This window comes from Zalophus californianus, chromosome X (assembly GCF_009762305.2).
Source record: "Zalophus californianus isolate mZalCal1 chromosome X, mZalCal1.pri.v2, whole genome shotgun sequence".
Taxonomy (NCBI): Eukaryota; Metazoa; Chordata; class Mammalia; order Carnivora; family Otariidae; genus Zalophus; species Zalophus californianus.
This window is the reverse complement of record NC_045612.1, coordinates 17,706,442-17,729,328: the sequence shown is the minus strand read 5'-3', so window position 1 is coordinate 17,729,328 and position 22,887 is coordinate 17,706,442. Positions and strand designations below refer to the sequence as shown.

The 22,887-nt window shown below is 42.3% G+C and overlaps 1 protein-coding gene across 1 annotated transcript in view; it reads right to left on the bottom strand.

Annotated features, from left to right (window-relative positions):
• The window catches only part of GPC3 (glypican 3), a 403,498-nt gene that overhangs the window by 351,294 nt on the left and 29,317 nt on the right, over positions 1-22,887 (bottom strand). Inside the window, exon 2 of the mRNA XM_027608126.2 lies at positions 20,771-20,932. Coding sequence (XP_027463927.1) covers positions 20,771-20,932 — 162 coding nt within the window. The remainder of the gene's footprint in view (positions 1-20,770; positions 20,933-22,887) is intronic.

Here is a 22,887-nt window from a genome sequence, read left to right as displayed (position 1 = left end):
GCTGATTAAATATTGGCTAGTATTCTATTTTTAATGAAGCAGACCCGAGGTACGCAGAGGAGGGCAACCTAATCCAGTGGAGAGGGTGATGAGGGAAGGTTTCCTGAAAAGGTGGTACCCGAGTTACTTCGTAAAAACTGGAAAGAGGAGGGGGTGCCTGGGTGGCTCAGTCAGTTAAGCATCCAACTCTTGATTTTGGCTCAGGTCATGATCTCAGGGTCATGGGATTGAGCCCCATGTCAGGCTCCGTGCTGAGCGTGGAACCTGCTTAAGATTCCCTCTCTCCCTCTCACTCTGCTCCTCCCCCACTTGCGTACTTGTTCTCTCCCTCTCTCTTTCTCCCTGTTTAAACAAACAAACAAACAAACAAACTGATGGGCCCTAGAGGAAGGGCATAAAACTGGAGGTAGGGAGACAGTTGGAAGCAGTTGAGGGCTGAAACCAGGGCAGTGGTTTTAAGATGGAGAAGAGCTATAACCAGCAGGACTTGGCCATGACTGGCTGTGGGAGAAGAGAAATCAGGAAAGGGTGGACAGACGGTAGTACTTGAACAAACTGATTACCCTCTCTGAGCTTCACTTTTCTCCATTCATTAAATGGAGTAACACCATCTACTTAACAGGATTACTGTAAGGATTAAATCAATTTTATTCTAAAACCCCTTGCATAGTGGCACATAGAAGACAATAAACGGAAACTCTATTATTGTAATTCTTATCAACAATAATTACAACAACCCTGGAAGGGGCCCTTAGATAAGAGCTAGCCCAAGAGGCTCAAGATCAGGAAGAGACTTACCCAATGCTACGCTATTTGCTTAGCATGGGAGCCATGAATAAAAACTCCATCTTCTGCCTCCTGTGGCTTGGGTTTTTTTTCCACTGTACTCTTCTCAGTGATTGGTTGGAGGGTGCTCCCCTCCCAAAGATGAAGGTGAGATGCCCATGTTGTCAGCAAACTTCTCCCACTGGTCAGCAATGGATTCTAAAACGGTCTGATGGATCGCTTCCTTCTACTCACCATACTTAATCTGATAGGTTGACTTACGCCTCTCTTTATTAAAATGGTGTACATAACCAAGTGACTCAACCTTACGATTTCTGCAGATGTTGATATTTTAACTGTATCACTTCCTGAGAGGAGGAAATGGTATACGGCCTCTTCGTTATCATCGGAACAAACACAACTGGACTCTGCCATGGAGCCACTCCTCTCTAAGGCTTGGCTGAGCTATAGCTCCACTCTTCCTAGTCGATTTCTTTAAAGGATATTTACTGCACTCGGCTGACAAACATGCGAGTAAAGCTTCTAATTCTGCAGACCAAGCCCCAGCCCCTCTTAAAAGCAACATAGGTGGGATGGAATAATCACATTTGGGAAAGGAGATGGAAGACCACATCCAAAACAGTAGTTCTCCCCTCAAGCCAAGTAGGCATCTGGGTGGGAGGAAATGCCAATGGTCAGTACCCAAGTGGATATTATTACATCTGGGAATCCTGACGTTAGTGTGGTTAAACTAACTGAGACTACTTCTTTGAGTCCATTAAATAATCATAAATTGAAGTCTATTTGTTCAGCCTAGGATTCTTCATAGAAGCAGATTAAAGCTGAATGGAGTTTTAGAGATTAGCTAGTTTTGTCGTTCTTAACTGTTTGGGAAGTGGGGGGTGGGGCAGAGACCCCTTTACAAATCTGATTTAAGCTATGCACTCTCTCTAGGAAAGAAGGCACAAATACCGGAAGTTTTACATACAATGACAGGGGCTTCGAGGACCCACTGCAACCCATCCATGGACCCCAGATAAAGCTGATGTGCTAGTCTACTCACCTCTTTGGACAAAGAAACTGCACTTCCGAAAGGTTAATTTGCCCAAACTCCATTCAGAAGTTAGCCCTATGTTTTAAGATGTGACTTACACATAACAATCCCAAGAGTCGCACGCTCTACCAACTGAGCCAGCCAGCCGCCCCTAATATGTAATTTTATATACACATCTTCATATTCTCACAACTAACATAGATTGGACATGTAGTAGCTCCATTTTATAGATAAGAAACCTAAGGTTTAGAGAAATTGCATGAAGCTTCACAAACATCCACTGAAGGTCTACTGTGTGTATCCACGTACCAACACTGACACTGGGCAGAGACACAGAGAGGAACTCAAACCAGACCCTGGAGGGGCTTGCGGTCCAGTGAAGGGGACAGACATCCCCCTTGCTCCTCCTGCCCCATCCAAAGCACATTATTTCCAGTGTGGTCAGTCCTAGGGCAGAGGCAGAGGGAGGGAGCATGGAAATTGAGGCAGGTGACACAGAGCAGCATGGCAGGGAGACCTAGCCTCACCGGCAGGCTTGGGAAAGGATCCTTGGGGCCTCAGGGGGCTGGCTGCTGGTCCCAGGGCTAGAGAATAACCATGTTGGAACTGGAATCTATGTGTTCTGATTCCAAGGCCAGCACTTCTCTGAGGGCTGAGCTTCCCAAGGGCCTTGCAGCTAGAAGAGGCTGGCAAAATCACTCCTGGGAGCAAAGCTTCCATCTCACCCAAAATAAAACCCCCCTAGCTCTTCAATTTTCAATAAATGTCACTCTCAGTTAGTACATGCTCAATACATGTAAATTTGCTTTAGCACATGAAAATCAGTTAGCCGTGACTCAACTTAAAACATGAGATCATGCACTGGGCGAATATGAAGCCTTTCCTACTGGTGGCCATGTTACTCTACTCAGATGTTCTCTCTCCACACTTCTCAATTGTCTACTCTTGCTTCCTTTGTGTTCTGCTTCGGCCCCACGTATTTATCTCTTTTCTTTCCTGCTATGCTGGTAAGCAGGGCCTCTGAATGGCTTGGTAGGAAAAAAAAAAAAAAGGAAACAAAAGTGATTCTCAGAGAGACCATACAACTTATTCTAAGGACAAAGGCACACGTCTACAGTTTCACCATCTGTACTTAGGATGTGTGGAAAAAGTAAGAAGTGTGCGGTGGGGGTTGGTAATAGTTGTGTGTGCTGACACAGAGAGGACTGTTCGGAAGAGCTAGATTTTACATGATTTTCCTCCTGTCCTCTCCTCTCGCTGACACCCCCCCCCAATGCCAGCAGCCCACTCCCCAATGCCATCCATCCCCAAATAGGTCCTGAGCATCTTTAAAGCGAGATGAATTATTTCCCTTTTCAGAGTCTCTGGAGCTATATTATTAGCATTGTATTTAGTATGATTTGCAGTGCTCGTGTTTTATTTGAATATGGGTCCTTTTTCAGTTGAATGTGATCTTAAGTTTGTGAAGTCCTTTAATTTTTTTAAAGAAGATTTTATTTTTAAGTAATCTCAACACCCATTGTGGAGCTCAAACCCATGACCCCAAAATCAAGAGCTGCACGCTCTACCAACTGAGCCAACTAGGTGCCCCTGAATCTTTTAATTTTTTAATGACCTCTGGAGGACAAAATTTTCTGGATAACATATCAGGGTACAATGTAAGCAGGGAAGAGTTTTGATTTCTAAAACTGACTTCCACATCATTTTTCAGGATCGTATCTGTCCCATCAAGTCAGACCTACCTACTGAGGGCCTAAATAATAGCACTACACTTAATGATGATAATAAAAACCCTTACATCTGTATGACAACTAAAGCATTATCTGATTTGGGTTTCATAACAATTTGAGATTTAGACAAGGCTAAGATTATCCCCAATTTACAGATGAAGAAAATGAGGCTCAGACAGGTTAAGTGGTTAGTTCAAGGTCACATAGCTTCCATACAACAGAAAGAGGACAAGAAATCAAAGGTAAAAGTTCTTCACACATGCTTAAACCCCTAGGATAAAAAATACCACAGCTCTCTCACCTTGACTTAAAAGTGCTAACAACGGCTTGTGAAAAATGAAAAGCCTTGAAGGAAGGCAGAATAAAAATCTGAGAGACAATCACTGATCTTTTATCTTCTAGACATCAAGTTCTTCAAAGAAAACCCAATAAAGCCCAGACATTTTCATCATAACAAAATAAATAATTCAGTCAGGCTTTAGAGGACTCCTGCATTATGATTGGCTATTTGATATATTTGTGACTTAGCCACCACTAACCTGATTAAAGCTAACCTCGTTGACGCAGTTATGTCGACAGAGACTTTGACACTGACAGTTATGAATGGAAAGTGTAAATAACGATAAATAACCTGGAGCTTCCACATTTATTCCTAATGGAGGATTTAGCACTTCCAAAAGTCAAACTCCTGATAGGCTAAAAATTACAGCCTTTGGTCTATCTGGCGCCGAAGAAACTGTTGAGATTCATCACCTCTCCTCTCTTTAGGAAGATATCCACAGAGCCTTGGGTTCTTCCAGGCAGACAGGCAAGTCTGATTTAAAAAAAAAAAAAAAAACTCAAACTCTTTGAGCTGCAAGCAGCTGTAGAAATTATCTGGCCTAACCTCACATTTTATATATGAGAAAACTAAAGCCCAGAAAAATGAAATTAATTGCGTAAGGTCATCCAGTGAGTCATGATGGAGTCAGAGCTACAAGCCATATCTTCTTACTCCCAGTCCAATGTTCTTGTCACCAGACCACACAACAGGGAAAACCTCCACCCAGCAGATGCAGTTGTCCTCTCTCAGTGTGTGTCCGTCTCTCTGTCTCTGTCTCTTCCCCCATCTCTCTCTTTCTCACGCACACACACACAACGTCAATTCGGAATTATAATGGACCTATAAAAATAATTGAAGCCATATTCTCTGTGCTGAATTACTACTGGTTTCAACAGAAACAGATCTGAGGAGGACTCTCAGATGTAAAATTTTATGCAATTTTTCAAGTTCAAGTCCATCTCGTGATCACAAATTCATGCCCTATCTGAAGGCACACCTGAAAATAACTAAAGGAAACATGCACGCTCTCTGGGTTATCACCAGCACTGCTTCTAATATGCGCAGTGTGATTCCATTTTTGTTATAATATCTACATGCGTGTGTTTGGGTATACACAGAGAAAAAGTAGAAGGCCATGTTGAATATGGTCATCTCTGAGTGTTAAGATTCAGGGTGATGTTTATATTCTGTTTTATTTACCAGTATTTACTTATTTCTCTTCCAAAATTAACACCTATCATTTGTGTAGCAAAGTGTCATCAGGATAAGAAAAGGGATTATATTCGAAATGTTATAGTAAAATATTCAGACATATTAAACTCTTGGTATTTTTCAAGCTCGAAAATAACTTCACAACATGAACTCATGGTCAACTAAGCTTATAACATAAAACCTGTTCAAATAGAATTTCCCTCCTGGGAAACTAAAAGGACTTTGAACCTGATAATCAACCCCTTTCCATATGTATATTTGGCCTATGGAAGAGGTAGGCCAATTTATTAAGTTACTTTCCCCAGATGGACTCTCATTCCAGTTCCGGAACAGCTAGCTCAACAAATACGATGTTTTCCTAGAACATCCTCACTAACCTGAATTGATGAAGGAAAAGATAATGTAAGTTAGTGAAGTGTGATTTACAACTACTTTCCAAGAATAACAAACACCAGCTAACATTTATTGAGCATGTGCTATGTACCAGGCATTCTGAGTTAAGTTCATATCATTTCTTTCTCACAACTGTGTATGGTTAGTTAGATCCTATCATTTATTGTCCCCGTTTTATTTTTTAAGATTTATTTATTTGAGAGAGAGCGAGAGCGAGCGAGCATGGGGGAAGGCAGAGAGAGGAGAGAGAAACTCAAGCTGACTCTGAACTGAGCCCGGAGCCCAGTGCGGGGCTCAATCCCACGACCCTGAGATCATGACCAGAGCCAAAATTAAGAGTCAGACGCTTAACGGACTGCACCACCCAGGTGCCCCATTTGCCCCCATTTTACAGATGAGGAAACTGAGGCTTAAAGAGGTTAAATGGACCTCCTCTAGGTTACAAGATTCAAGGTCAAGTCAATTTATTCCAGAATCTATTCTCTTAAACATGACACTACTTTTTATTATTTTTCCATACCTGGAGTAATTCAAACTCACTAATAGAGTGTTTCCAAGGAGAGGTTCTATCAGGCTTGCTTTAATAAGCAAAACTCCTTATAATTAGCTAATTAATGGGCTTGCTCAAGTCCTTCAAGCAAGTTAAACATGGCTTCCTGCAAATCTTATATACACTATTAATTCGTTTATCAGATTCTTTCTTCATAAATAGGATGAAAGTAAACTTCAGTCCAAGTCAGATTATCACAATATTCAAATTAACAGAGCCAGAGTTAATGAGAGTTCACTCTAGATCATTAATTTTTACAAAATATTTACCTCCTGCCTTGAGTTCACTTCTGCCATTTCAGCATTTATGGCCTGTATATCTAATGTATGAACATATGTTTGCACTATTATGGTTTTCCCATAAAGGGCTTCAAAATAAAAAGAAAAAGGCCAACTATCGTCCTGCTTAGTTGTGAGATATTTCTAACATAGTCTCTGAGGAACTGGGCTTTCATAATTTGTTGAAAGCCTAGTCTGATACCAAGTAAATATATAATAGAAGAAAATGCTCAAGTTGGCATATATAATGAACACTTCCATTCAATGTTCTTACACAGTCCTCTCTCTTTTTCTTTAAAGTAAGCTCTATGCCCGACATGGGGCTTGAATTCACGACCCCAAGATGAAGAGTCGCATGCTCTACCGACTGAGCCAGCCAAGCGCCCCAGTCCTCTCTCTTTCTTAAGCAAAGTTTGGTATTCCAAAATTTGGGTGCTTGAATTAGTGCCACTCCACCCCACTCCCCAAAACAAATAAGCATAATTAGACTGCCTTGGTCTAGCCAGCCTCAATGTCCCATGTACACCATACAGCTAAAGTTCCTGACCAGTTACTGGCTCCTAATCTTGATTCTTTCAGGTCCCCAGCCCAAACCCTCCCCTGCCTCCGTTCCTAAGCTAGAGAAAGTAAGAATAGTGCCACCAACTTCCAACTTGGAAAATGCATGAAAATATAATCATTGCATGCAAAGCATAGTGAAATCCCTTGAGGAAAATGGTAGTGTATACAAACCAGAACTTATTATATCTTGAAAATACTGAATATTTCTATTACTATCTTCGTATGCCTAGTAGAGTATGGGTATACGCCAAAAATTAGAGTTTAAGGGGTCTGGTTCAGTGTTACCCTAAATGGATTTCATCAGCAAGGAAGTGACAGACCCACATGTTCCTCTAATAGTGTGGTGCCCACATTTTAACTAGGCCAAGAAAGAGAGGCCCTGTGTGGTATGGCTAACTACTTATGGGAATAATTTCGCCATACTACTATAGCAAATTTATTTCAGTTCCAGATATCACTTTCCCCATTAACTCGGGAGACCAAAGGAGCATAACCGCTTTCCTTTCATCCCTGTCAAACTCAGCAAGTTTCTCAGGAAGCAAATACTATTTAAATCATTTTCATAATTCCAAAATGCCTGTAACACAAGTCCAGGGTCTAATTATGCCACTTAAATTTGTTGAAGATGTTTGGATTTTTCTTTTTTTAATTTCAATAATGAAAGAGCCCAAGGGTTTAAAGCCCTAATAATCTAATAAACTTTGCTAAGTGAACATTGTAACAGATACGCCTGGATGGGATTTTGTAAATACCAGACAATTTCCCCTGATCTTTATCAGGGAAAAGAAGTCTAAATCTTTGGCAGGAAGAAATTAAATGTAGTGCAAAATAATAACATCTGGCCAGATTGTGTTTGTCAGACTAGCAGCCCCTTTCCATGTTAGGCCGAAAAGTACCAAAATGAACTCTGAAGGGTGTGTGTGTGATTCTGTATGAGGGCAATAGGAAAGGTTGCCATGCTGTCACAGAACATCAGGGTATAGTTAACCCACCCTAGCATGTCCCTGCAGAGAACTGCTTCCCATCAGTGGAATTTGCAGCCTTCTGCCAAATAAAGTTGGGGGGTCATTCTTGGGGTATTTTGTTTATTTCTCCATTACTGTACAGATTCCAACAGCCCTTTCTATTTTTCAAACTATGATCATGATCATTTTTTAAGGGGGGGGGCGCTGGGAGAAGGAGAGAGAGAATCCCAAGCAGGCTCTTCGCCCAGCACGGAGTTCGACGTGGGGCTCAACGTGGGGCTCCGTCTCACAACCCTGAGATCACGACCCAAGCCGAAATCAAGAGTCGGATGCTTAACGGACCGAGCCACCCAGGCGCCCCGATCATGATCATTTTTATGAGTTGTTAAGGCTTATTTTTATCCTCTAAGTCCAAGAAGACAATGTGGTTCAATGAAAAGAGCGACGACTTTGAAGGTAGAAACTTAATGCTGCCACTTACTGGTTATGTGGCCTTAAGTGTTTTGCTTAATGGCTCTTAACTCCAGTTTCCATTTCTTGTGAAACTGTAATAATCATACCTAGCAGTATCATTACTGTTATCAAGATTAATCAAACCAAGCACATAGTAGACATTCAATAAGCTAACCTTGCTTCTCCTTCATGGAAGTGACCCAGAAGAGTTCAAATGTCTAACTTCATCAACTTTCCAGAGGCCTCTGACCTTGAAGAAGGCTTAAGTTATGAGAGCATGCACTATCTTCCCCTCCCATCAAAACAAAAACAAAACCCCTCAAGGTTGTTTTTGAAATAATACGTGCATCATTTAAGCATCTTCTCCTACTATACGCCATCTCAACCATCTGAGAGAGCTTGCCAGAAAGAACATACTTTGTTTTTCTACTAATGATTACTTTGATGCATGAGATACTCTAATTGTTTTTCTTGCCTCTCTGATTTTTTTTAATCTGGCATTTAGAGAGGGAGAATTATGGTCATCTCGTGGTTTAAAAAAAAAGTTTTCCCAATAAACAACTCTTTCCAGAATGTGTACCACAAAACTGTGCTAAACCACTGATTTATCTGATAGGCCACTGTATCTGTTTCAAATATTAATTGCTAGAAAGAGTACTGTTTTTCTAGTCCCCAAGGAATAGGAGTGTGGACAGAAGGCTTTTGGGTTTTCCCCCACCTACTACTCTGTTGGACAGGAACAGACACTTTGGCCTCACTGAATGGGTTTCGTTAGCTACCCTCCAAGGGCGGGGGCATGTGGAAGTAAACACACATACTACATCAAAGCGTAGTTCCAGAGCCCATTTTCCCAGCTGGGAAGGTGGGATGGATGCCCAGAATCCATGCTCCAGGCAGAGACTGGTGGCAGGCAACATTTCACCACCCTCTGAGCACCTCTCCTACTACCAGAGCACAGACTCCAGTGTATTTCTAGACCAAGACTACTTCCTACTACATGGCCAGAAAGGTCTCAGATCCAGGAGAAGGAAAGGCAATGCTGTTTTCAGTACAGTAAACATGAACTTGTTCAGATTAATAGTGTCAGGGGATAGCTGAATAACAACAAAAATAATCCTTTAAACTTTGAAGGCATTTTCATATACATTACCTCTTCTGATCCGTAAAAGCTCTGGCAGGTTGGCAGGCCAGGTGTTATCTTGCACATACAAAAAACAAACTCAGACACTAAATTACTTACCAATTTTCACATAGCTAGTGTCAGAACAGGAAACAGAACACATCTTTGATTCATACCAAAGCTGTTACCAATCAGTAAATAATCAAAGAATATATTGGAAACCAAAGGAAGACATTGATATGTTTGACTGAAGGTGTTTTTAAACCCCCATAAAAAATGTAAACTCAAATAAACAAATCAGTAAATGCAATTTATATCATATAAAATGGGTTAGCATCCTGCATATATAAAGAGCTCTTACAAAGCAATAAGAAAGGGCATCTCAATAAGAAACAATGAATAGTTAAATTTTTTAATGATAAAAGAATATTAATAACAAAACTCACAAAATAAAAAGTATATATGACCATCAAATCTCCCTAGTAACCAAAGAGTACTATTTTTCACCCAAAGTGGGATTACTGTAAAATGGCAAATAGACACTCATATATTGCTAGTGAGTGTGAAAAGAGCTACAACTTCATAGAAGTCAAATAGGCAATAAATGTGAGAAACCTTAAAAACTATATTGCCTCTGACCCAGCAATCCCAGTTCCAGGAATTTTTCCTTAGTAAATAATTAAGGATGTGCACAGGGGCGCCTGGGTGGCTCAGTTGGTTAAGCGACTGCCTTCGGCTCAGGTCATGATCTCAGGGTCCTGGGATCGAGCCCCGCATCGGGCTCCCTGCTCGGTGGTGGGAAGCCTGCTTCTCCCCTTCCCACTCCCCCTGCTTGTGTTCCCTCTCTCGCTGTCTCTCTCTCTCTCTCTCTGTCAAATAAATAAATAAAATCTTTTAAAAAAATAATTAAGGATGTGCATAAATATTCAGTTACATGAATGTTATTTATCTCACTATGGTTTACTGGAAGTACCCTAAATTTCTAACAATAAAGAAGGTTGGATTAATAACATATGAGACCGCCACATGACTAAGTACTATGTGGTCTCTAAATACTATATTTTGATTGTATTATAGAAATATATTATTGACATGGAAGGAAGCGTATGTCACATGAAAAAGCTATATAATCCATTTTTGAAAAATATATACATACACCTATATATGTATAATACTGAACAAAAGTATGCAAGATTATATACCAAAATGTTAATAGTAATTATCCTCTGGGAGCTAAAATGTAGGTCATTTTTATTTTCCACTTTTTTGTTCGTGTTTTTTCATTTTCCCAATAAACATGTACAGTAGTCCCCCTCCTTATCCTTGGGGATACATTCCAAGATGCTCTGTGGATGCCTGAAACATGGATAGGACAGAACCCTAGATAGACTATGTTTTTCCCTCTACGTTTCCCTGTACGTACATATGTACATACCTATGATAGAGTCTCATTTATAAATTAGGCACAGTAAGAGATTAACAACAATAACTAATAATAAAATAGAACAATAACAACGATAAACTGTAATAAAAGTTATTATGAATGTGGGCTCTCTCTCAAAGCATTTAATTGTCCCATACTCACCCTTCTTCTTCCCAGGGCGATGTGAGATAAGATGCCTACGTGACGAGATGAAGTGAGGTGGATGAGGTAGGCCTGGTGACATAGTGTTAGGCTACTACTGTCCTTCTGACAATCTGTCAGAAGGAGAATCATCTGATCCCAGACTAGGGTTTACCTCGGGCAACTGAACCCGTGGAAAGTAAAACCGCAAACCGAGGAGGGGAGACTCCTGTGGTACTTATTTGTGTAGTCAAAACTTATTTTTTTAAAAAAAGAATATCCTGAAAGAAAATTTGCTCTATTACTTTTTTTAATCTGGCATTTAGAGAGGGAGAATTAGTGCCCGTTGTAATCAGGAATGACACATAAGAGCATATTTGGAGAGGCTGACAGGTGTCACAAGTCTCATGAGTCTTGGTCACAAAGTGTAAATCCGTGGCCCTGAGACTTCTTCACAGTTCTCAGTGAAGAGCCTAGATCAGACTGGAAGAAAAGACAACCAGCAAGCCAGGGAGTGGTGAGGCCGTAAGCAGAGACAGAAGCTCAGGCATAAGACATTTCATCTCAAAATGGGAAAGCGTCAACCTATTAGCTATACTCCTAAGATCTTATATCTGAGTAGAGTTTAAAACCTAAAAATAGGGGCACCTGGGTGGCTCAGTCAGTTAAGCGTCCGACTCTTGATTTCGGCTCAGGTCATGATGTCAGGATCTCGAGATCGAGCCCCACATCAGGCTTCATGCTGGGCATGGAGCCTGCCTGAGATTCTCTCTCCTTCTCCCTCTGCCCCTCCCCCCACACCCGGCTTGCTCTGTCTCTCTAAAAAAAATAAAAATAAAAATAAATAAAACCTGAAAATAAATGCTGCAGGCAACAGGTTGTATTTTTTTTTTCCTATTTGGTCGTAGTGGTACTTGCTGCAGAGGAAGTGGAAGAGTTGGAAATCTGTTTCTATTAATACTACTTCTTTTAATTATGTACATGTGTAGATGCGTGCGTGCACATGCATGTGTGTGTTTTCAAACATTTACTCACCTAGGGTGAGTAATTCCTTTTTAAAAGATTTTATTTATTTATTTGAGAGAGAGAATGAGATGGAGAGAGAGAGAGAGCATGAGAGGGGGGAGGGTCCGAGGGAGAAGCAGGCTCCCTGCTGAGCAGGGAGCCCGATGCGGGACTCGATCCCGGGACTCCAGGATCATGACCTGAGCCGAAGACAGTCACTTAACCAACTGAGCCACCCAGGAGCCCCTAGGGTGAGTAATTTCTAATATCTCACCTGGGGATATAGCAGTGAGGTAGAATACACATAAGCCCTACCCTCAGAGAGCTCATTCTCCAGTAAAGGAGACTCATGTTAACAAAACATCCATACGCGTATCACTATGAACTTGGTAAGTAGTAGAGGAAAAATACAGGATCCCAGGAGAGGGAATACACTGGAACTTGGCCTAATCCAATGATTACATTTCAGTTAATCAGGTCCAGTACTAAAGCTAAAGAACTTCAACCATAGGAGGAAGCATCATAAACATCCTGGTTCATTTTATCATTTTTGTTCTCCTTCCTCTCCTAAAGCAACCCAATGAAATCAGAGTCTGCCACTGCTAGTTAGATCTCGAGGTTACGTTAACTCATTCAGACCACTAGGGGACCATTTAGACAGTGCATACTATTTAGTCTTAAACACACACACACACACACACACACACAGAGAGAGAGAGAGAGAGAGAGAGAGAGAGAGAAAGGAAGAAAACACATTTTTTCTGAGTGATAGGATTAGGAGGGGGTATACTGGAACTTTTTTATATGAATCATAATTACATGAAAGCATAGAAAAGCATTTTTTTAAGTATATGTGCCAGATATGTGACAGTCAATACTGCAGGGCAAGATATTTTACTCCATCTACAATGATGCTGACAAACATACAACTGGGAATAATAGAAACAATGGCTGCCCTTCACTGGATTCCTACAGACCCACACAGGGCTGAACTCTTCACAGCCCTCCTCTGAATTAACCCTGCTTAATTAACCCTCTTACTTCAGAGAGAAGTAACTTGCTCTTGGTCACAAAGAGAGGACTTAGCAGAGCTGGGATGTAGACTCCAGTCCCCCGGAAGCCCAAGCACACGTCTGTCATACTACGCCCCTCTCTGCATGTCTCCTAGGCATCTTGCTCTTTCGAGAGGGAAGGCTGAGATGCTACGAGGCTAGCCAGGGAGGCCAGCAAGACTGGTATCTGGTAGGCAATTAATAATCTTCCAATTTTAATTTAATTTAGAAAAAAGATGTGCACTGATTTACCTAACTCCCTCACCTGCCCTTCTCTTTGATCAAGAGCCATGTCTGTCTGGGGGAATTCATACAGGCAATCTCCTCCAAGAACCTCTACCCTTTAGTTGGAATTAATCCTCTCCAACCTCACACTCCCATACAGAGGCGGGTTTCGTGGGAAGCTATTGAAACCTAAGCTGCAGGGACCCACGCTTGTGATCCCCCGCCTGGAAGAGCCACGGGCATTTTGTAGTTTTTATTTTGTCTTCTTTTTCTTAAAGAGGGCCCCCAGATTGTATAAGCTTTGGGCCCCACAAAACCTGAATCTACCCTTACTCCCCACAGAAGACTACTAAACGTTTCTTAGAGCATTTCTCTTGGGATGCCTTGTACCCAAGTTATTCATGTATAAAAGTCTTGGTTTCTAGAAGGTGAAGGTAAGCAGGAAGTGCTTCTTACCTTTGAATCCCCCACAATGCCTGCCTCCAGACATGCTAGGTTCCTGCTCAGCAAATGTTTTTTAATTCAATACAACAGAAGTCCCCTGCAAGAAAGCCAGCTAGAATTGGGGAGGTTGCCCATGACTGTGAAACAAAATACAGAGAGGCAATATATAATAATATGCCGGTTACAGGGGCGCCTGGGTGGCTCAGTTGGTTAAGCAACTGCCTTCGGCTCAGGGCATGATCCTGGAGTCCCGGGATCGAGTCCCGCATCGGGCTCCCTGCTCGGCGGGGAGTCTGCTTCTCCCTCGGACCCTCTTCCCTCTCATGCTCTCTATCTCTCATTCTCTCTCTCTCAAATAAATAAATAAAATCTTAAAAAAAAAAATATGCCGGCTCTGGAGCTGGCCTTCCCAGCTTCAATTGCCGCCTCTGCCATTTGTTGGCTGACCTTAGACAAGCCCCTTCATCTCTCTAAAGCCCCACTTCCTCGGGGTAAAATGAGGCTAATCATAGTGTCAACCTCAGAGGGTTGCCGTGAGGTTTTAGTGAGATGATACTAATAGAACACTTTCGAAGAGGAGACTTTCCATTTGTCTCCCACCAACTCAGCACATGTTGGGAGGGGAGGCTTGATTCTCGGCCCAAGCCCTCAGCTTCCTCTTCTCCACAGCCACCCCACTTGTCCTACCAGACTCACCCAAACCCCACCACATGACCCCAGAGCCTGCCCTCCTAAACATCACACTCTGTAGCTGGCCTGGGAGCCAGAGGAGGAGTCCAAAGGCACGGCACTTAGTTCTGCCTTTGCCGGTATCTAGGTGTGAGCTGATGGAGCCTGGAACTCAAATCGGAGACCAGGCCATCGGGCAGCAGTGTGCACTCGGCGAGACCACTGAGACCCAGAGAGGGCAGAAGGGAACGGGGTAGAGGGAGATGTGGGGGAACGGGAAGGGACAAACACGACCCGGTGGCTGACTGGAAGCCAGGATGAGGGGGGAAAAAAGGAGGGGTACAGGGGTGCACCTCAGCCCCTGGAAGCTTCCCACAGTCCACAGAGGGAAAGGTGTTTTTAATTTCTACGTTACCGCTTCCAGCTTAAAGGAAAATCGTTTCTGTCTCCACTCTACTGACAGGAGAATTCAAATCTCTCAAACATATGCTTCATTACTCCGCTCTCAGGTACCACCACTCAGTGAGACAGAAAGAGGAGGAGGAAACATATGTTTTCAGAAAGTAAACAAATCCCGGTGGGGGTAAGGAGGGGGTAATCACTCGAGGCAAAAGTGGTATTTTTCCTGGAAGCTTCTAGAGGGCAGGGACAATGTCCTTTAATTTGCTTCGTTGGGCACACTAGTGAGAAGGTGGGCAGGAGCATGGCAGCCAGAGGGGGTGTGTTCAGAACCCTGTTGAATTGAGGGACCGGGGCTGGGGTAAAGAGTTAATCTGTATAATCTCCTCACCTCACGTTGGCCCCGGAACAGTCTCCACCCGCACACTGAGTCATTTTTCTAAGCTCTTTTTATTAAACAGTTTTCAGCCTAATGACTGACTTTTCTAAATCAATAAGAGGGCACAGTAAAGGTTTACAACTCCCCCAGCCTCTGGCTCTGTGAAAGCCACAGAATTTTGAAACCGACTTGAATCCAAAAGTTCTAAGTTTAAAACTAAAATGACTTTAAACACCCAGTTTCCAATTGTGTTTCCAATAGCACTAATAATTAAAGAATCGCATTTTTTTAAAAAACTCTGTAACCAAAATATCTCTTTGAGTCAGCGCCATAAAAGTACACTAATTAAAACCAGCATCTTCTGGGCTCTGATGAGAAATTCACCCTTTTATAATGGGATTACTAGAGCTTTGCTGTACAGATGAGTGGTTTGATTAATAATTTACATTTTTGAGGATATATCACCTCGCTCATGGTCATGGCTTGCGTTCCTAAAATTCTTCTATCCAGTTTAATATTATTACATTTAGCCCTAGCAAAGGAATTAAGTTCTGATTAGACATCAACGTAATTATTCTCTCCCGTACGTTATTTTCAAAGAAGAAAGGGCTGTGACAGGATGACCCGTGGTCGGAGTCAGGGACTCAGTGGGGCTCGGCCCCCACGGAGCTGGAGCGTGAGCAGGAGAACTGTCAGACTAGTCAAGGGGAAAAATTGTGAAATGGAGAAAAATTGCTCAGTGCTCACTTAAAACCCCCACAACATTATAAAAACTAAATTAACAAATGATTGAATCTCAAAAACATGTTTATCAACATTCGAGCAATTATTTAGTCACATATTAACTGTGAAGGAAAAAAGCTTTGCCTGAATAATGTCCCTAAACAGTTATTTCAAGCAGAAATGACTGGAGAAATTGCTCCGAGCTGATGGAAAAGGGTGTTCTAACCAAGGTCAATTTTCTTTAGGGGGAGTGGGAGAGACAGGAATCTGACAGAAAAAAAAAAAAAGTGTAAGAACTGCCAAGAGCAGATGGAAATGGGAAGCAAGGGAGTGGGGAGACAGCAGCACAGAAACACGGTCCCCCCCACCCCACTGCCCCCCGCCATGTGGAAATGTCTTTTTCGTCTCCTCCGTAGAAAGCAGGTAGAAGAAACCTTCCAACACTGCCAGAATTTCGTGGGCCAGACAATGCAAATAAAATACGGCCTGAAAAAATGATATATGGCCTGAACACAACAAACCCTTCCCACTCGCGCTGCTTGTTTGTGTGTAAAATATACCAGATAGGGGCCAGAAGAGAAGCTTCGGGAAGCTGGAGAAAAAGGACTGCTCCTGGCAGTACTGACATTTCGAACAGCACAGTTTCGCATCTAAGAAGGTACAAAAGAAACCCCCTTTTCAAAGGCTACTTTACCCAAGTGCTCTCTCACCTGTGCCCAGAAGCTGTTTGAATATCATCTGTAGGGGGCAAAAGTGGGTGAAGTATATCGTGACCTCCGGCTTTATCAAGGCTCACGTCTGTAATGGCAATGCGCCATGGGTCTGGCACCACCCGGGGTAAAGCAGGCCACATAAGTGAGCTGTCTAGATAATAGTGCTCGAATACAGTGCTTCACAGTTTTCAAGACACTTTCATATATACTACCTCGACCCTATGGGGGGAAGCAGGACTGTAATTATTACCCCCATTTTGTAGATCGCAGAACTGAGGCTAATGGAGTCTAAATAACCACCTAAAGTCATAAAGCTTACCAATACCGAACTAGAATTAGAACCTAGATGTTCTGACTCCAAGCCATGTGTTTCTTTCATTGCCTTTCAGACACCACCCCCCAAATATATTTTAGCCACTTCAAATGAAAATGTGAAGGAAAAGAAAAACGGTGCAAGTAATTTGATCTTTCTTTGATTCACAACCATCACTATGGACACCGGCTGTTGGACCTCCTATAATATAGGGGCTACTGAGGCATGTAGGATGCACCCCTCTACGGAATGCCCTCAGGACTGCCCCATTCAGTGAGCCCCCGAGTCTACTTCTCTGTCTTCCACCCTTCCTGGCACTCATAACTTCTTGCTTCTCATAGGTACCTCCCTCTGGCATTCTTCCATAACCCTTCCACCTAACTCCTTATCTACCACTGGCTAGAAAACTAGGAAATCCAGACTGCCAAAAGACCATGCATAAATTTGGAACAGCAGTAGCCACAGAACAAGGACCTGAGAAGCTCTCAGCCACCTCAGCAGGAGCTCCATGCATTTCGGGAGCACAGGGATGTCTTCTGCTTAACCCCTCTGTTTCTCCCCTCTGAAGAAGCCAGTTCAAGTTGCAGGTTAGGCAACTTCCAGAAAAGCTGAAGCATGTTCTCCCTCAAAGTCAGTGGCACCTTGGGGAAGACTGGAATCATCCACAATACAGAAAAAATTCCTAGGCATACCCCCCAAATACTCCCTGATAGGACACGTCTGAAAGTTAGAATGACATTCTGCAAGGAAAACAAAGCTCTGAGCTTTGTTTGAAGGTGTAGAGATGGCGGAGAGAGGCTGAAACATTCAAAATTCGATGCCGGTTTTCATCTCAAGGACCACAGATCCTACAACTTCCTAATTTTGCTTCATCTCAAGCACACCAAGAACAAGGACGACCATGTCACATGATGGCTTGGAAGAAGCTGGGGCATCGATGAGTTTCCTCATCTGTAAAATGGAGATAAATCCTATGAGAGAATTATGTAAGAGTAAGCATCATGTAGGAGGCACTTAATAAATTGCCATTAGTATTACTATCATCGTAATTATTATTAGGTAGGGGAGAAGAAAAAGAGAAAAAAAATCTTTTAGTGGAGTTTTTCAAGAAGAATTAATTAAGCAGAAACAAAAAACAATTGTGCTGCCCCATTTTACTAAGCACATCCAAGTAAATTAAATTTAGGAAACGAGGCAATGCAAAGATTGAAAATAAAGAACTTTTTTTTTAATGCTTCAATCATTATCAAAACAACATTAGCGAGAGAGTGCTCCAACCACTGTAGCAAAGGGCCCCAGGCTCATTTATGAGGGCAAAGGCTTCTTGCAAACGAAGACATAAAATCCAAATCGAGGCAGTAAGGATTGCTCGTGGAACTGTGCACATATTTGCAGAAAGCATTCACAGCTTAAATACCCCCAGTGTGGACAAGTGAAGGAATCCTAAAGAGAGTGTGGATCTAGGCCAATATCAAGATGAGCTTTCTTCAACTTCATGTGGTGGAGAAAATAGCTTGCATCAAATTTCATAGGAGTGAAGTATTGGAGCACGGATTTGGTCTACCGGAATCTTGGGGAGGGAGCGTATTTTAAGGAAGAAACAACTGTGCCCTCCCAATTTCAGCTCGTCAGAATAATAAGTAATTATAAGGGGGGAAAAGTGGCTGCCCTCTTTTTCTTAGCAAGCAATAATACATCAGCTTGCAGCGGTCCCTGATTTTAGTCTTGTCCCTCCCAATGTTTGTTACAGAAAGAATTCGGGGGCGATGTTTCTACAAACATGGCATAATTGCCTTGAGGTCTGGGACCATGGTTTCTTTTTTCTTATGGGGTTTATTTGTTCTAAATGTGAAGCAGGGAAAGAATAAGGGAATGAAACAAGAGGAAGAATTGAGTCCATATGGTGATGAGGTAGAAGGCACCCGCAGCGAGTTCAGACATCACTGAGTTGTCTCCATGTTCCTTTGCCAGACTTGTCCTCCTATGTTCACAACTGGAGAAATAATACATATTTGTGTGTGTACATGTGTGTGGGTGAGAAAAAGAGAGAGAGAGAGAGAGAAGATACAACTAGTAGATGCTACCCCCACCCCCACTTTCCAGCCTCCGTTCACACGACTAGTGTTCAACCTCCACGCTAAAGCCAATCAAAATCTGGTCAGAACTTCCTTTCTCTCCTCGTCTTGTGCTACTCCGGGCCTAGAAAACACAATATGCACAATGCAGGACTGGGCAGAGACGGGAAGGCTGACACCCCAGGCCCTCAGAAAGGCAGCCATGTCCGCTACTCTGCATGCTGGACTGTGAGCGCACTCGCTCTCCCGCCCGCCTCCGGCGGGCCCACAGTTGTCAGATAACATCAGTGGGTCGGGTCATTCTGAGAATGAAACAAATCACAACGCTCCATTCTGAAAAGCACCTGGACACCCCCGAAGAGTAAGTTTCAGCTCTCCGCTTTGACCCAATTCTCATGTCCCATCACTTCTTACCACCCCACTTTCAGCCAGCAGATCAGCTCCAAAACTAATCTAAAAAGTACATGAATGGTACATGTATTTTTAAAATGAGCTTAAATTATTCATTCGATTGCCAAATTGTTAGTCTCAACAAACTCTTCACAAGAGTCTGGCCGCATAAATAAGTGAACAAATACCTCGCGCTTCTGTACTGTACTTCATATAATCAACCCAACATCCCCTGAGGCTTTGACCCACGAAACTATTATGAATGTATGCTTTATTAGCTAATTTGAATAATTTTCTCAGCTAATTCTAAGATTCTCCTTGTAACACACAAAATAAGCTATAATCAACCTACCTTAAAATTCAAAGAGGTCAATCCTTATCAAGGTGCCATAAACCTACAAATTTGGAACATCAAGTCATCAGAAGCGTTATTTTTCTATCTGACCCCAATTCTCTGTAGAGCAAGAAAAAAGTGGCTGGTGTCCCATGCCTCAGGAAAGATAGAAACAAGCCCCAATAACTGTAATTAATTTCCCCTCCCAGGAGGCAGCATATCGAGGTAGTTAAAAAAAACAGACTCTAAGAGCCAGGCCCGCCTGGGTTCAAATCCTGCTTTCACCATTTATTAGTTATGTGGCCTTGAGCAAGTTACTTAACCATTCTGTGCCTTGGCTTTTCATCTGTTAAATGGGGATGCTGATAATAAGACTTACTTCGTAGGGTTATTGTGAAGATTAAAAGAATGAATACATATAGAGCACTTTATCACCGTCATTCCTAGCTGGGTCTTTGAGTCAAGGGAGGTACTCTCCATCCTGCTGGGACAGTCCTGCAAGTTAGTGAGGAGAAATGGAATTTCTGACCCATTCTGGCAAATGCCACAACAGCTCCTTTCACAGTCACACACAGGTGTAGTAAGGACGGAGACTCACAAAGAAAGAAGAGGTAACCACTCACGCAAATAAGAAAATGTAGGGCTGTCGAGTCAAGCTCCTGATCTCTCTGGAAATGGTCCCCGCGGTCAGAAGGAGTTCAGGCGTGTTCCACAAGCATCTAACCCACGCCTGGAGAAAACTGGTATTTAAGCAACCTCTTTTGTTTTTTTTAAACCAATCTTCAGGGCTTGTTGAGAGAAGATATCATTTACCCTTTCTGTAGGGATTTGCAGCCTCTGCGCACAGGTAAACAGAATGTCCTTGGACAATGACTTTGGACAATGTCCACCTCTCCAAAGAGTGAAACTCAGTGTCTCTAAAAACTGTGTTGTTCCTTAAACAGAATCTCTCACTGGGAAGTTTCTCTGTCAAGCATTAATGCTGGCATGGTAATTTATAAATTATACTTAGCATCTGAAAGCCCGGTGCCCAGAGAATGATGCCGTAGGGTGGCACATCTAAAATGATCCCCAGCACTCACCTTGGAAAACTGCAGCATTCTGGATGATCAAGAACTTGAGCTCCATACTTGCAGACTGAAGCAGTTGTTCCATGTTCAACCGTGCTGTCAGTTGGTATTTTTCTTCCATCTTTCTGGAGCAGCATGTTGGGCCCTTGGGGAGACATACTTGCAGATCTGATCCTGAAACAAACAAGTTTTTCATGTTTCAGTAAGCAGAATGTCACACACACACACACACACACACACACACACACACACACACACATAAATGAAGCGAACAAGGCAAGACAATGCATTTTTTTAAAAACACAATAAAATCTTGATTATTCAAAATTAGTGTTTATCTTAACTAATCCCTGCTTTCCCCCAATTACCTTTATGACTGATTCTTTTTGAATAACCATTAGAATTAATTGCCTAGGTTTGACTCATAAATTCTGCACAAACTAATTTATAGCACCAAGTATACGTCATTGAACACCGATATTTAATTTGTCCGTTAAAAGATTAATCTTCACTCCTACAATTTATTTTTCTTGATTATAATTTATGAATGAGAGCACAACCAAAAGGCAATTTTCAAAATTCCGGTTATGATTTCCTAATGAAATGTATGTCTGCCAACCCAATGTGGATTTTTGGGATAAATGATTCAAACATCAATATCATATCAAAGCTTTGCTGTTGTTGTTAACTAAAGGTCTGGGGTAAGATTCACAGAGGAATAAACCAGAGGACAATATTAACATTCAGACAATCACCAAAATCCCTTACAACTACAACATTCTAGCGCTATTCAAATAGCGCTAGAATCTGAACTCCTGAGCTACTTCCTTGCCACCTCACTTATGATGCACAGTACCTTTTCATTTTTGCAGCTCCATAAAAAGTTGCCAAATGAAGAATCTCCTCGCTTATTCCAAAATTAGGGAAGCAGAACCTCTTCTTAGTCCTCATCCAATGTGACCTTTTACAGCATCCCTCACAGTCGACTAATCTCTCCTTCTTAAAAGGCTCTCCTCCTCCCTTGTTTTAGTGAACCTACCCCCAACACACACACACACACACACACACACACACACACACACACGCACCACATGCGTGCACGCACACACCTACTGCTACGGCCACTCTTATCTGCCTTTCTGTGCTTCCTCTTCTTCTGCCTGTCACTTTAATGTCATTGACCGTCCCCCGCGTTCTACATCTCTCCCCACCCATGATCTCATCTATACCCACATGACCGCTGAACTCCCTAACACAGCCCTCACCTCTCTCCTGAGCTCCAAAACCACATCTGCAACCACTCCATGGGCATCTCAAATTGAGCATACCCCAAACTGAACTCGATGTATCTCACACACACACACACACACACACACACACACACACACAGTTCCATCTCTGGTGTTCTATGTCTCAGTTAATAATGATCATCTGCCAAGTTTCCCAATGACTGAAACCTTTGTCATGCTCAGCTCTTCACTGGTGACACAAGGCATTTCTGCACCCGTGGATGTCATCAGCATATGAATGAAAAGTGAAGCCAGGGGAGTAGATGAGAGTCATTCAACAAAAATTTTATTGGGCACCTACCACGTGCCAAGCACCACGGATATAGCAGATATAAACTGGCACGCATGTGTACTTTGTATATATGTTGTGTATATGTACAGTTTGTGTATATATATGGTGTGTGTGTATATATATATGTAATAAACTATACACACACACACAAACATACACACACACACATAGTCAAGTAGTGATAGTACTACAGAGAAAATAGAACAAAGGAAGGAAGGGAAAACAAACTGTGATATATACATACAGTGGATTACTACTCAGCCATACAAAGGAATGAACTCTTGATCCGTGCTACCATGGGGATGAACCCCAAAAACATTATGCTAAGCAACAGAAGCCACATAAAAAAATTACATACTCTATGGTTCCATTTATACAAAAGTCTACCAAATGAAAATTAACCTATAATGACAGAAAGCAGTTCAGTGTTTGCTGGGGAGGGGACACGGGGCAGGGAGGGGGCGGGAGAGAGGAAATTTGTCAGAGCGATGGATATTTTCATAATTTTGGTTGCAGTGATTGTCTCATGGCTGTACACGTGTCAAAAT